Here is a 15035-nt window from a genome sequence, read left to right on the forward strand (position 1 = left end):
GCATTTGCGCCAAATTCCACGCGACAAATCTGTAGTGTATAGATGTTAATTATTATGAAAATTTTATAAAACGTGAGATGTATCTATTTGCAAAGCCAGTATTGATTTTGGTGTAATCGCATAGTCGGGATACGTTACACCAAAACCAACCATGAACAGCTCGCGTGCTGCCTGCACGAGCCAAAATTCGCATCTAGTTTGGAGATGGTTGGTAGTCCACACACACATGCATACAGGCTTTGCAAATAGATACATCTCACGTTTTATAAAATTTTCATAATAATTAGCATCTATACACTACAAAATCCTCATGAAAAGAACAGACACATCTAACGAAACACCGCAACTTTATTGCTCAAAAGAATAAAGTAATAGGGGAGCCCAAAAACGCAACCTTTCCTCAGGAATTGGCAACGTGTAATTTAGGGCAAATTCGCTAATGACAGACTGTACAGCTTCTGAAGATTCTATAACACTAGCCCGAATGTCACTAGTCCGAACGACACTAGCCCGAATGCACCATTAGCCCGAATGTCACTAGCCCGAATACCACAAGCCCGAATCGATATTTATCTATCAGTATCTTGGTAATAATAGAATACGGAAGAGCAGCGTATGTTCCAAAGAAGGAAAAACCATCCAGTAAATTGATTATGGCGCTAATGGTGGTGCTAATACGATTTGCGTCAATACATCTTGAAAGAATAGCCGATAACTTAAAGAAGGAAAAATCTCTGATGAAATTGTTAATCTGTTTTCCCCAAAATACCTTATGCTACCATTCGGGCTAGTGTTACATTCAGGCTTGTTGCATTCGGGCTAGTGTCTTTCGGGCTAGTGACTTTCGGGCTAGTGTTACAGAACCGCTTCTGAAGTATTTGCTGGCAAGCTAAAATGTGTGTTGGGGATGATGCTGGGTCATTCGGCCGTAGGTCATTAGGCCGAATGGTCATCAGGACGAACTGCAATTTAGCAGTTACGAAACTAGAAACCGATCGGTTTTTTTGTTTACCTTTTTCAATAATTATTGCCAATAGCTATTTTAACAATGAAGCTAGAAATAATAGCCTATGTTCAAAAGAAGGAAAAAAATATTATTTGAATATCAGCAGTTTCAGTACCAAAAAATATGTTGGCAATGATACTGGAAAGAACAGCCTATGGTTGAAAGAAGGAAAAATTCAGTTGAGGACATTTCCTACCCTAAAATTTTCTGAACTATATCATCGAGAATTGAATCCATACATATTCAGGATCGTCCTGTTTCGTAACCGCGTACCTAAGGAAAATTCAGTATTCCAGGAAGGTAGCAGCCGTAAATTTCTATAAAATAAACTATTTCAGGTATTGGATGATGTTTCGACAGTTTTCCTAGAATTCAATGCAGATACGACCTGTTCAAATCGAACGCCAGATTTGAATATCTAATCTGAATACTAATTTCTTATTACTTGGCTGAGTGAAATCAACTAAGAATTTAAGTACAACAAACATGTCTGAAACGAGACACACCAAATAATTTAATACATAGTCTTAATAAAAAAGGCGTAGAATTACGATGGTTTTGTACTGAATCCGCCTTTTTGAAATTACGCCTTACGTTATTTTCCGCCTTTCTTTACACTTCTAAGGTGGTCTGCCTTTCGAATTTCCGCCTTTCGTAATTCCGCCTTTCGTGTTTCCGCCTTTTGATAGGCTCCCCAGCTGTACTGCCGTGAATCGCATATCAGTCCCATCTTTGCTGGATTTCCTATGCAAATGGGACTGATATGCGATTCAGGGCAGTGTACATGCCGACAAAAACGAAGCTTTATCCAAAACAGCCTGAATTTAAATTAACTGAACAAAAATGAACTACTTCGGCGTATTATTCATCCATAATAGTTGTTTTGTAATGAAATGACTTTATAGGTGTAAATAATGTACGAAATTCGTAAAAGTCTCATGGTGTCCATATTGCCCCATGGGGGTGTCCATTCTGCCCCGTATGCTTGAAGACGGTCATGAAAAACTAACATTTTTCATAACATTTTTTGAAGTGGATAAATCATTTTTCTTCGTGAGCATTCTTATGCAATAGATGCTAAATAGACTTTAAAAGGACACATGTATCAAAAAACTAAACTTTTTTGACATCTTGCCAGGTAAAGTTGGCAAAAACCTTAGGGTGTCCATATTGCCCCGCCTACCCCTATAGAAAGTTATTGAATGAAAAGTTTTATTAACTGTCATCCTGATTTTGTTTGTTAAAAATTATATCTCTTGAACCATAAGAGACAAAAATATGGTTATCGTGACCTAAAATTATGGAAGGACAGATAATAATAAAAAGGAACTTCAATGCAAATGTACTTTCGACTTCCAATTCACGATGAAAAACTTCCAACACTATCAACACGATCAAGACTTTCAATCTCATGTAAAATTCTTGCTCGTCCCAAAAACGGTGTCCGGCCGTTTGGTCAAATGCCATTTGGCCGAATTAGGATCAAAAGAATTGAGAAGAACTTTTTGACATTATCAATATGAGCATTAGAAATATTTCCTTCTTTGAGGGATTGGTTGGTATTGAAACTATCAATATTTTATCATAGGGTTTTTTTAATCATAGGCTGTTCTTTCGAGGTGTACTAATGTGAATAAAATGGCATGATCACTTTAAAAGACACGGACAACGTCTTCAGCTTCGGGCTGTACAGACTGTTTAAACTTAACACTAGACAAAGGATGAATATGCACCAGTGGAAACGGGGAAGAAACTATTCTTACGAAAAGTTTTAACGCCCGGAGCGGGAATCGAACCCTCACCCCATAGCATGGTGCGATTATGAGCTTGGTGACCCTAACCGCACGACTACGAGGCTCCACAAAGTTAAGGTGAAGATATGACGAAGCCACACCTCAAATTTTCAAGAGCACAAATCTAAGGAACCAAAGGTCGGTTTGCGCTAAAAAGTTGATCGATTGGTGACTTGCTGGTGGTGACCAATCGATCAACTTTTCAGTGCAAACCGAAATTTGGTTCTTCAGATTCGTGCTCTTGAAAACTTGAGGTGTGGCTTCGTCATATCTTCACCTTAAGTTTATCATCCATTTTTCGGCCAAACGGCATATGGCCAAATGACCCGGAATTCCCAAAACCGATGTTGAGTATATTATATTTACTATGCGCTGGCTGTAGATTATCATTTTATTTATCATAGCCTGCATCTGTATCCAAAAAAATCAGTTCTATCGTTCCCAAGTGAAAATGTTTTATTCCAAATATTTTCCGCTATACTTCCAAAGTATATCCTTGAAGCAGGTGAAGAAACCCAAACTCTGCGATTTGCGACTAAAGCCTGGCTTAGCGCTGCTAAGCCACCTCAGAGCACCGCTTAAAATTAGCCACACTTTACTTAGGGCCGATTTCTTCACCCGGGCTTAAATTTTAAACCAGGCTTAGCAACATTTTAAGCCGGGCTTAACTTTTTTTCAATTTCTTCACCTCGGCTTACCCACTAAACTCGGTTTAATAAAGCTACGGTTTACGTTAAGTGTGGCTTATTTTAAGCGATGCTCTGAGGTGGCTTAGCAGCGCTAAGCCAGGCTTAAGCCGCAAATTGCAGAGTTTGGGTTTCTTCACCTGCTTCATAAATAAATTTTTGAAACAGCAGAAAATATTTTTTTAGAAACATGTACACATAGGAACGATAAAATTGTAAAACGTTTGGTTACGGATGGAGACGATGATAAAGAAAATGATAACCTATAGCCGGCGGGTCGTCAATATAAAATATTCACATCGGGTTTGGGACAATCAAGTTTTTACATTAGATTGAAAGCCTTCAAAAAGGTACCGTGTTGATAGTTTTGGAAATTTGTTATACTGATTTGGAAGTCGAAAGTACATTTGCCTTAAAGTTTCTATTTATTTTAGCCCGGTCCTTCCATAATTTCAGATCACAATAAACATTTTCGTTTCTTATGATTCAAGAGATATTTTTTTACAAACAAACTTAGGATGACACTAAAAAAATCTTCTAATACCTTTTTATACACTGATTTCTTATAAAAACTTAGTTCAAAGCACGTTTATTCCATCGAATATTCAACATTTCGACTCATAATTCTAAATATAAAAAGTTTCATTCGTGGTGTACTTCTAAACATGACTTATTTTGAATACCTAATAGGGTGACGTTGGATATTATTGGCAGGTTTGTCCTCTCCGTCGTGGGGGGGCGGTTTTGTCGGCCAAAATGCCTGAAACATTGCCATATCATTCAGCTTACTTTGGAAGGATTTGAGGCCAACTTTGAGTTCAATAGGTTTCTAAAAACCTCCCGTGACGAAGAGAACAAAACTGCCGAAAACACGACGCAAGTGGATTTTAAATATCTTTTTGTAATTGCGTTGCGTTTTCCCCTACTTTTCACTCGCGGTTGTAATGTTAAAACGGCCTACTTTTCTTCACTAAAACAAAAGTGCCGAAAAGTACTACTTTTCGGCACTCTTAAGAGTGCTGAAAAGTAGGACTTTTCAGCACCTTTTCCAGAACCCAATTTACAATAACTTTCGAGGCTACCGTAGACACAGCTGCTACTTCTACATCCTCTGATGAGCTCGAATCTGAATCAGGACTATCCAGATTCAGATTTAGACTGCAGATCAGGCGTAGAAACAGCAGCTGAAGCTACTTTTGCTCTTGCCCATGGTGCGGTTGCGGTATGACGACGACGGGAGCAAATTTCTGACACCTAGCCTATCATAGCCTACCTGATCAAACAAAAGCACCACGCTGACGCGCATGAATGCTGCCACGTGGTTCGTCTTGATCTTGATACATCTGCGTGTAGCAAGATTGTACCAAGAATTATACTGAATGGGTATTTTTTGCAATTACAAAAAACTTTGTATGCAACTCGTTGCAAAACTCGATTTTTTCAGCACTCGTCGTATTTATCCAACTCGGCAAGCCTCGTTGGATAAATGTACGACTCGTGCTGAAAAAATCATCATTTCGCAACTTGTTGCATAAATAACTATTTTGCAACTCAGCACTATGAAATTTGATTTATACATGCCGTATCACAACGGACTAGTTTATCGTACTATACCAAACAATTGCAATATGATTCATAATACAACTGATTTCGGTTGTATTATGAATCATAATGCAATTGTTTGATCCACAACCCGAGTTGTCACGGCAAGAGCTTGCCAAATTGTCACGGTTATGGTACAGCTTGCTTGATCAAAATTTAGTGTCTAGCATGATAGAAAACATGACTGCAGCGTTCGGAATTTCCGCTCATTCTCACGAACATAGAATTTTCCCTCACGCCAATTTTCAGCGAAAATCTGGCTTGAGAAATCTCCCGCACAAGGAGAGTGAAAACATTTTTTCACTCACTCCCAAAGGTGCGAGAATTTCGTTTGCCCTTTGGCGGCCGATTATGCTGTCTTTCCTTGACTCATATAGAGCTTGCTGACGTTTATTCACCTCTCTCTTTCAAGCATGCAGGCGGGATAGGATTTTGTTTTCATCGGGAAACCTTTCCCGAGTGGTGTGGATAAAGTGCGCGTGTCGCGGTTGTTTTTAGTAATGTTCCAGGTTCGAATCCCGTCGCGAGTACAATTTTTGTTAATCTGCTTTGAAAAAATTTTCGTGAGAATTTGGTGAGTGAAAATTAAACAGAACGAAAAGAAATTATCCGCAGGATGAAGCGATTTTCAGTTATCACTAATCGCTACTCTTGAAAAAAGTGCTGAAGGGGAAAAGTGTTTGTCAAGCAAAATAATGAAAATAGGCTCTCCCGCCGCCGTGAGAACAGCTTATTTTCGTTTCGCTGAAACGAAAATTACGAACCCTGCATGACTGTTCCCATCGAACCACCGCGAAGCATGATGGTACTGATAGAAATGATCATATTCTAGTGAGCTTTAAAGCCTCTTTAATAAACAAAAAAAAATATTCTAGTGATTTGTTTTTCATTGCAAAAATATTTTGCAACTCGTTGCAAAACTCGATTTTTAAAGCGCACATTTAATCCCATTTTTTTCATGATCAATATTAACAGGACACGATCGGTGAAGTACTAGATTTGTAGTAATGAGCTGAATTTTTGTATGGTGAGAAGGTGAATTCTCCGTTTCTGCAAGGAAATCGTGCAAAAAGCGTGGGTATTATGGTTCCTTGCCTAATTTGAAGCTGTTTGAGCAAAACTTTAGAAAACTGTGTTGTTGTTTTGGCTATTTCTTGTCCCTTAATCAGTACAGTTTTCCAAAGTTTTGCTCAAACAGCATCAAATTAGGCAAGGAATCATAATACCCACGCTTTTTGCACGATTTCCTTGCAAAAACGGAGAATTCAACTTCTTACTGTACAACAATTTAGCTCATTATGTACTAGGGTAGGGCGGGGCAAGATGAGCCTAAGGATCACGTTGAGTTTATTGAAAGTTAACACAATTTTTCAAAGTACCTCTCAGTAGTTCTTTTCTATATCATGTTTTCATGCCCATAAACATGGCAGGGTTCAAAATTTACACTAAGGATGATTTATTTGACTGAACAAAAAAGATGTTTTATGGTCAGTTCAAACATGCTGCGGGGCAAGACGAGCACCCCTACGGGGCAAAAAGAGCTTTTCATTAAAATCAAAATATTTTAACTATGAATTGCCCATACAGTGATTGAAATAGTAAATCTTGTTTATTGCTATGATATCACGTTTTAAAATGATCAGTTTTTTTTCGATTATTAAAAAAAATGGCGGTTTTATAAAACTTTAAACAAAATTATTCGAAAAGTAATGCACGATTATTAAGTGGCTTATTTTTAGAAATTAACGCAACCAAATAGTTGCAGAGAAAACGGAAATCTATGTTCGGCACTATTGAGTGGATTACAATAATTTCAAAATATTTTCTATATTCTTATCAGGGGTGCTCATCTTGTTCCACTATAGGAAAATCACTAAAATTGAATAAATTTCAACGTTTGTTTTAAGAACATATTTCCTAATGCAAGTTAAAATGCTTTGCAGTAAGCTAGTAATGTTCGCTGACAATCAAAATTATGGTAAAAATTTGATTCTAACATGATTTCTTATGAGAAAATGTTAAAAATCCATGCTATTGACTAATTTGACGATATTTTTCAATTCGTTCGTTATGAGGTAGCTTTTATCAGGTTCACAAACAGGATGAATTTTATTTTAACGGATTATGAAGTTGTTTGGACAAAATTCATCATAAAAGTAGTAAAACAGAGGGGTGTTCATCTTGCCCCGGGTGGCCATCTTGCCCCGGGTGGCCATCTTGCCCCGTCCTACTCTGCAAATCTAGTGCTTCACCGATCGTGTCCTATTGCCTTTTTCGAAGAAATTCGATGACATTGAATCTAGATAGGTCGAAATTACATTTTTGTAATTACGTTTCGAAAGTGCTTACTTTTCAATCGGTGAAAAGGCAGCGAATTGGCCTACTTTTCCAACCAAACTTTAACAATTGTACCGAAAAGTACTACTTTTTGGCACTCTTAAGTGTGCCGTAAAGTAGTACATTTCGGCACTGTTGTTTGATTGGACAATTTGCTCCTAGTTTGGCTTAATTTATCATAGTTAACAAAGTTAATATGCCGGAAATCTATAAATTTTATGTCCGCGCACGTCCTTTCGGTCATTTCCTGTATTATTTCTTCCTAAAACTTCTCCTCTTAGAAGAAAAAGTGTCAGACTGAACTGGACGGAAGCTTGAAAATTTGTGACAGCCATCTCGGTCTGTCCAGGTCTGTAGGCCTAGTGAAACGCCTACTTGATCGGATAATAGGATATTGCAAGATGACGTCACGACTGAACGTTTGGTTCATTCTCGTTCGTCCCTTCCTTTTCTCTCCCACACAAATTTTGACATTTTCCGGTGGTTTGTTTTGATTCCCATTCGATGCCGTTCTTTTCTCTCTCGGGGAGAAAATTGAGGTTAAATTTCGATGCAAAACTCTATAGGCTAAAGTGCCCCACACCATGCATACGTTTGCGTGTGCGTGACAGTAGTTTGACAGATTTCCCATGGGAAAACTGTCAAAAAAAAACGGAAACCTCGACGGAACGGACGCTATGTGTTCCAGGCTTATGACGGCTTATACACGTGGAAGCCCGCTTGCATGTTTTCTCAGAATGTGCAGTAAAAGTTTTAATTGCTGGGTGTTTTTCGTAATTACAAGGCAGCGTGCATCGTATTAACGCATTTTTATATTAAAACCCTAATTTTTTTGCATGGGCCATAATGCACGACCATATTTTTCTTTTCTTTAAAGCGTTGTGAACGGCACCTAAACATTTTTAAAATAAAGTATTAAAAACACCAACGAATGGAATGAAAATAGAATAAACTGTTTCTAATAAGGGATTTCAGTTTCTAGTGTAACTTGAACTTTGCTGTGGCTTTCATTGAATGTACACAGTTCATAATTTTAAACATACCTATTCAAAAAATGGTCTGAACTCTGGAGAATCTCACGACAAACACATTTTCAAAAACTCACTATCGAAATGCAACTTTATTCGAAAGCGATTATGGATATCAAAACATAAAATCAACATTGCAACGCCTTTTCTGCAATGTGGCACTTCAACTTTGTACAATGAGAGGCAAATTCGAGCACCACATGTTGTGGAACGATCATATGTAGTAGGTACTAAATCGTATACTATAGATCTTCGATACTACACTGAGAGAATTCTCCATATTGTGTTTATGTGTCAGCTGATATGGATTTTTGCAATTAGAAACTAAACATAAGCATCATAAGTATGACACATATTCGACGATGAACTTCTCGCTTATTGAAACTATGTGTCAGGAATATTAATTTCCAAGTGTGACTAAATATAAATATCATATATTAACGGGAATAGAGTCCATTAGTATTTCCGATTGCCGTTGCTTCTTATTGATTTTGTATTTAAAGATAACTTTCATTTTAATGCATTTTATTGATATAAACAAGAATTTCAGTCATCTATTAACAGTTTCATCTGGTATCATGCATGTTATTTACAGTTGGGATTGGCGGGAGCATGCAGACTGTGTTCTATTCCGAAGCATCTTTATCCGGACGGTAGTTCCAAGCCTCCGGAGACATAATACGTCCACTTGCAATACACTTTTTTCCTGCCTCCGAAGATATCCCGTTCATCCATTCCTCTTCATCCTCCAATGTTGTGTAGTGTATCTTTCGGATCGCGTAAGGCCATTCCCCCGGAACGACACATATCCAGCCACCTCCTCCGTTTGAACCAGCGTCTCCAACCGGACCCATCGGCACCACGATTCCTTCCGAAGTTTCCACCGGATCCGGTTTCTTCTCCATTCCTATCGTCATATGCGCATGTCGGCGGTTTACTGGTGGACAAACTTTTTCCAACGAACATTCGGGCAACTTGCTAAATACTGTTTCCGCAAACCGAAGATCCCGCACCGGATGGTACCGATGCAGAAAGAATAGCTGCATCCAGCACCTACAGAGTATGACGATCTACTCAGTTTCACACCTGCAAAATAGAATAAACGTAAGATTGAATATTTGAATCATTACTTTACCTGGTTTACCGGATTTTGTATCGCCAACAACACCAATTGAACGAATTTGCAAAATGTTTTCGCGGTTTCCATTTTAGCTTTGAGCAGCTGTTGGTGTCGTCAGTATAGTCGTTGTTCATGAATTCATTCGCTATATTTTATTTATGTGTGTAGATCTATAGATTTTCACTATGGTGCCTCACACATAATTCATAAAAGCAATCTTTTTACACAACATAACGCATTATTATGATATCGATAAGTGCTGTGCTTTTAAAATCTCATGTGTAGGGACACATATAAAAAAATATTGGATTTTTTGCAGTGTAGCGTTGGGTAAAACATCAACAGTCTAGGTAGATCATTATTGTCTATCCGGTTGGAATCAAGACCGACAATCAATCAAAAATTTCCGTTTTCTTGGTCCACAAGTGTTGCAACTGTTTCGCATCTAGTGCGCTGTGTTGCTGACAACAACGGGAAGGATGCGCACTACACGCAGAAAAAAGGATGGTAAAATCAAAAATATATCAGGTAAACTCAAATAAATTGTCAATTTGTTCTGGCAACAAAAATAAAACTGTTTGGAGCAAATCGAACGTCACATTTGAAGCAAATTCAATCCATTTTTGAAACAAACATGTATCTTCTGACTGGTTATGTTAGAAACAAATGTAAAAAAAAATGTTTTTTTTTTTTGTGGCAGGTCGGCCCTACGGAAATATTTGTTTTCCAATTAAATTTACAAAATTATTTCCTTCTCTAGGAAAATCCACTTCCCGCGGGGCACTTTCAATGCCAACATCATGTAGATAACATACGCTCCCGAAATCAATGGGATTTCGTGGAAACTTTTGGTAAAACTTGCCTTTTTTGCAAGAGGAAATCTTGTTTGGTGATGCAGCTGGAACTTGAGAGTTTTGTTTATGTTCTCGACGGCGGAACGGGGGGCTCTTCAATGGGTATTGTAGAAATCAATATGTAATTGAGTTTGTTTTAAAAATTAATATTTTAGTTTTAAATATTTCATCAGTTTACCGAATAAACATGAATATTTTCGTTTCAAACGAACGAAATTTGTCTTCGTGTATTTTTGACATGATTAAAAAACGTTGCGAGTTGGGTCGCGTCGCGACTTGATTGTGCGAAGTCCGGTTTGGTGGCGGCCCGATAATATTGTTAATTTCCTTCTGTATCCGAGAAAACTACCGAGCGATTCCGCTTTTCCTGCTAAAATTTCAGCGGATGTTTTGTTGTTGTTACTCCATACTGCATATAACGGGCATTTCAAAATATCGGCGGCTTAAAATGACGTTTCCATTGGAAACGTGGAATGATATGGGAAATTTCGTTAAGCTTGGCTTAGCGTAAGCCGTCGTCTTTATTTGCTGAACCGGTGTGAAGAAATGCAAATATTTAAACCTGGCTTAAGAATTTGGCTTAACTTTAAGTGTGGTTTAAGATAAACCAGGCTTACGTCGTTAAGCCGGGTAGGTGAAGACATCATCCCTTTGTATGTCTTGTATGTAGTGTTCACAAACGTGAGTGTGTTGTGGATTTGACATCTATAATGGTTTCTGCTTTTAGTAGTGTTGCGTGTACGTACACACTGCATTACACGAACACCACTTGAGTTACTGGTTGAAAATAGTAAACAAAGATCAGCTGTTCCCAGCAAAATCAAATGGGTATATTTTCAACCAGTAGATTTGCATTAGTGTTCGTGACACCGCGCTGCGAAACCACTATGCGGAAAGCGAGATGATGGATTTGTGAAAAAGGAATGCTCTGCTCATTATAGACACTATAGATTCCATACACTGAAGAAAAACATCCTCCCAAAATCGAATGGGAAGCTATACGCACACGCCCTTTAACAAACATCATTCCCAAGTCGAATGACAAGTCAAATGAATGCCTCTGATTTCGGATGACAATCATCCGAATGACAGTCATCCTGTAACCGTATGATACGTTTGACTAAAATGAATGCTACGCCATTTAATTTTCTGATGAATTTAATACAGTAATTGAACGAATTGGATTTGTATTTTGTAAGAGAATTAAAACAGATTTTTTTTTGAAAATTGATTCATCTTAGATTTTTACTAAGAAATATTTAAAATACTATCAAGGAAACAGAATTTGTCACTTTTTAACATTTATTAAAAAGGGATTCATAAAACGTATTTTATTAAAATCACTTCCAAAAAGCTGCGGGCAAAACATGTTGTAAACATGCCGTTGCCCCCGGGGTGATCTTTCCAGCGAGTAGGGGCATCAAAAGCAGCACCAATGTGGGATTCTGCCGGATTGAACGGGAACATGGAGGAGCCTCGGCAGGGCGATTTTACATCAGCATCCGCCGGCAATTCAGGTGAAAATTGCTGCAATCGATGCTCTCCTTCACAACAGCCAGGCGCCTTGCTGTAATTAAAAGAAAATTAACTAGTGTAGAAAATTTTAAAATGTTTATTAGAAATATGTTTTTACCTCAAAGCACAGAAACTGCACATCCTTTTCTTTCTAGTGAAAAAAAAAACAATGGCGGACTTCTAACCGCTTCCAGCCGAACCAATCTCACCACCGCCAGATCAGACGACAGCGACTGCGAATCATCTCAATAGCGTATGACGCATCAGTCCGAAAGCGTCTGATAGTAGTAATAGGGCGTGATCGAAATACTTTTTATCTGTTTACGGGATGATGTTTAGTTGGAGCGGTGCCATTCCAAAATCGAATTAGAATATATTCAAAAACCGAAGAGCATTCATATGCATAGGGGACGATTTTCTTCCGATTTTTCGATGGTGTGGCATACGTCCATTGCCATCAGACGAAAAAGGAAGGATGCATTTGAAACATAAGGCGGATGACAAAAAATACGATTGAAGGATGAGGTTTGGGTTCAGTGTAGACTCGCGGAGACATTGTTGAGCAACACGATTTTAGTGTGTTTTGGGTTCATTCAAATATTACGTAACGCAAAATTTCACAGTTTTAGACTCCTTCCCTCCCCACGTAACAACTTTTGTATGGAAGGTTTTGAAATTTTGTATGAAGCGTAACAGAGCGCTAGTCCCCCTACCACCCATCCCCCCTATAGCGTTACGTGAATTTAGAATTTTTGTATCCCGCGCCCGTACGTGGTGGCCGAACTCGCGTACCGAGATCATTAGCGCGAGAAACAAATTAAAACATAGTTAAACGGACGAACGAAATAAAACGCGTTGTTGCGGTAAAACGAACAATAACAAAACTAAACTTTATTTACATTTGGACAACATTCATTCAATAACAATTACACATGTATGCACTGTGTCGACATCATTGGGTGACAGATGTTCGGTCGTCCGCGAGTCCAGCGGCGGCGGCATACACCGAGAAAAATTTCTACTCAATGACTGAGTTGGCCTTACTCATAAATCGAAAAATCCTTTGTTTTCTTACTCAGTTTCGGCTAAAAGTGGGACAACCCATTGGCAATGGGTTGTCCCACTTTTGACGGAAACTGAGTAAGAAAACAAAGGATTTTTCGATTTCTGAGTAAGACCAACTCAGCCACTGAGTAGAAATTTTTCCCTGTGTAGGTAGGGACTATCCGCGTTAATGTTGTCCCCAACATCCCCCCTTCTCAATAGAGATGGTACGGGCCGAACCACTGCGGAGGCCTTCGAGCTCTGGCAGACCTTCGTGGAAACTGAACTGGAGTAACTGGTTCGCTATCTGCCGATGCGAACTCTGGGGATGCTGACGTTGCAGACATAGATGACGATGATGACGAGGACATGGACGTAGACACCGACGAGGACGCAGACGGCACAAGTTGCAACGGTGGGTACTCTCTTGACGAGTCCGCGGGGTCCGTGGGGAACAAGGATGGTGTTGAACTGGCGGCGCAGTTCTCGGAATGCTCCACGCATCCAGCAAAACGTCTAGGGGCAGTGCTGACTGCGGCCTGCTGCTACCTGGTGTAGTACCGCCACGACTGCGCATCTGGTTAACAAGCGCTCGAACCATCCGCTGATCCTCAACCCAGACGGTATACATCACCTTGCCGATCTTCTCACACACCGTTCCAGGTCGCATAAACGGCATCGTGTGCAGAGAAGCTCCTTCGGTTTCCTTCCTTTTCGTCACTCGGTGGGCGCTCTGGTGGAGGGCGTAGCAGGTCCAGACTTGTTTTGATGCGCCGGCCGAACATTGCTTCGGACGGTGATTTACCTTCGTCGACCTGTCGATTCGTTGTTGTGCGGTAGGTTAACAGGAAATCATCCAACGCTTCTCCAACGCCGACCTTCCCCTCCTGGATGTTCTTCAGCGCCCTCTTGAACGTGTTCACGAACCTTTCAGCCTGACCGTTCGACTGTGGATGAAACGGTGCCGTGGTGACGTGATCGATGCCACTGTCGCTGCAGAACTGCTGGAACTCGCTGCTCGTGAACTGCGTCCCGTTGTCGCTGACGAGCGTTTCAGGCATTCACAGCCGGGCAAAGATGCTTCGTAGGATGCTGATCGTGGCTGTGGAAGTGATCCGTTGCGTTGGCACCACTTCCGGCCACTTCGAATACGCGTCGACTGCCAGCAACTAGTGTACTCCGTCGATGGGACCGGCATAGTCCACATAAACTCGCTTCCATGGGCCAGTTGGTCGTGGCCACGGAACGGGTGCTTCTTTCGGTGCACTCCTTGCTACGGAAGCGCAGTGCTTACACGCCTTCACGTACTGGGCAATCTCTTCATCAATCGACGGCCAATACACATAACTTCTCGCCAACGCATTCATTCGTAAGATTCCGGGGTGTCCCCGGTGCAGCTGCCGTAGACACCGCTGCCGATGCTTCTCGGGTATCACCAAGCGTTCTCCGAACATGATGCACTTCCCAACGGTGCACAGCGAATCTCGCCTTCGAAGGAGCCGGCGTATCTCCGGATCCACGATCTTCGCCTCTTCCGGCCAGCCTTCTCGAAGATACCGGTACACTTTGCGCAGCTGTTCGTCGGATTGCGTCTCCTGTTCCACCGACTTGAAACTGAGCGGAAGACAGCTTACTGCTTCGTCCGCTACAAACCGCAAATCACGCTCGCAATAACGTAATCCTCGTCAGACTTGGCGTGGTTGTTGATCAGCCTCGACAGGACATCGGCGTTCCCGAACTTCTCCGTTTGCACGTACTCGATGGTGAAGTCGGTACAACAGCAACGTCAGCGCCCAGCGCTGAAGACGGTTCGCCGTGTACACCGAAACACCTTTCCGTGAGCACAAAATCCGAACCAAAGGTGCGTGGTCGGTCTGCAAACGAAACTTCCTGCCGAAAATCATCTTGTGGAATTTCGTTACAGCGACCACCACTGCCAGTCCTTCGCGATCTGGCTGGCTGTAGCCCATCTCCGCCTTCGTAAGCGCTCGTGCCGCGTGCTGAACCACCTTCACTGAACCGTCGGGGAACCTATGGCTGATAGTCGCGC

General features: G+C 40.6%; 2 protein-coding genes and 1 long non-coding RNA gene across 5 annotated transcripts in view; 1 reads left to right on the top strand and 2 right to left on the bottom strand.

Moving 5' to 3' along the window:
- LOC134285361 (uncharacterized) overlaps positions 1–15035 on the bottom strand; it is a 130684-nt gene that overhangs the window by 50787 nt on the left and 64862 nt on the right. The window lies entirely within an intron of this gene.
- On the top strand, positions 11–3209 carry LOC134285367 (uncharacterized). Its single transcript, XR_009996315.1, has 2 exons — positions 11–2877; positions 3083–3209. It is a non-coding gene; the product is annotated as an uncharacterized LOC134285367 (long non-coding RNA).
- On the bottom strand, positions 13633–14046 carry LOC134290251 (uncharacterized protein K02A2.6-like). Its single transcript, XM_062857343.1, has one exon. It carries the CDS (start codon positions 14044–14046, stop codon positions 13633–13635), a length of 414 nt encoding a protein of 137 aa, XP_062713327.1.

This window comes from Aedes albopictus, chromosome 1 (genome assembly GCF_035046485.1).
Source record: "Aedes albopictus strain Foshan chromosome 1, AalbF5, whole genome shotgun sequence".
Lineage (NCBI taxonomy): Eukaryota > Metazoa > Arthropoda > Insecta > Diptera > Culicidae > Aedes > Aedes albopictus.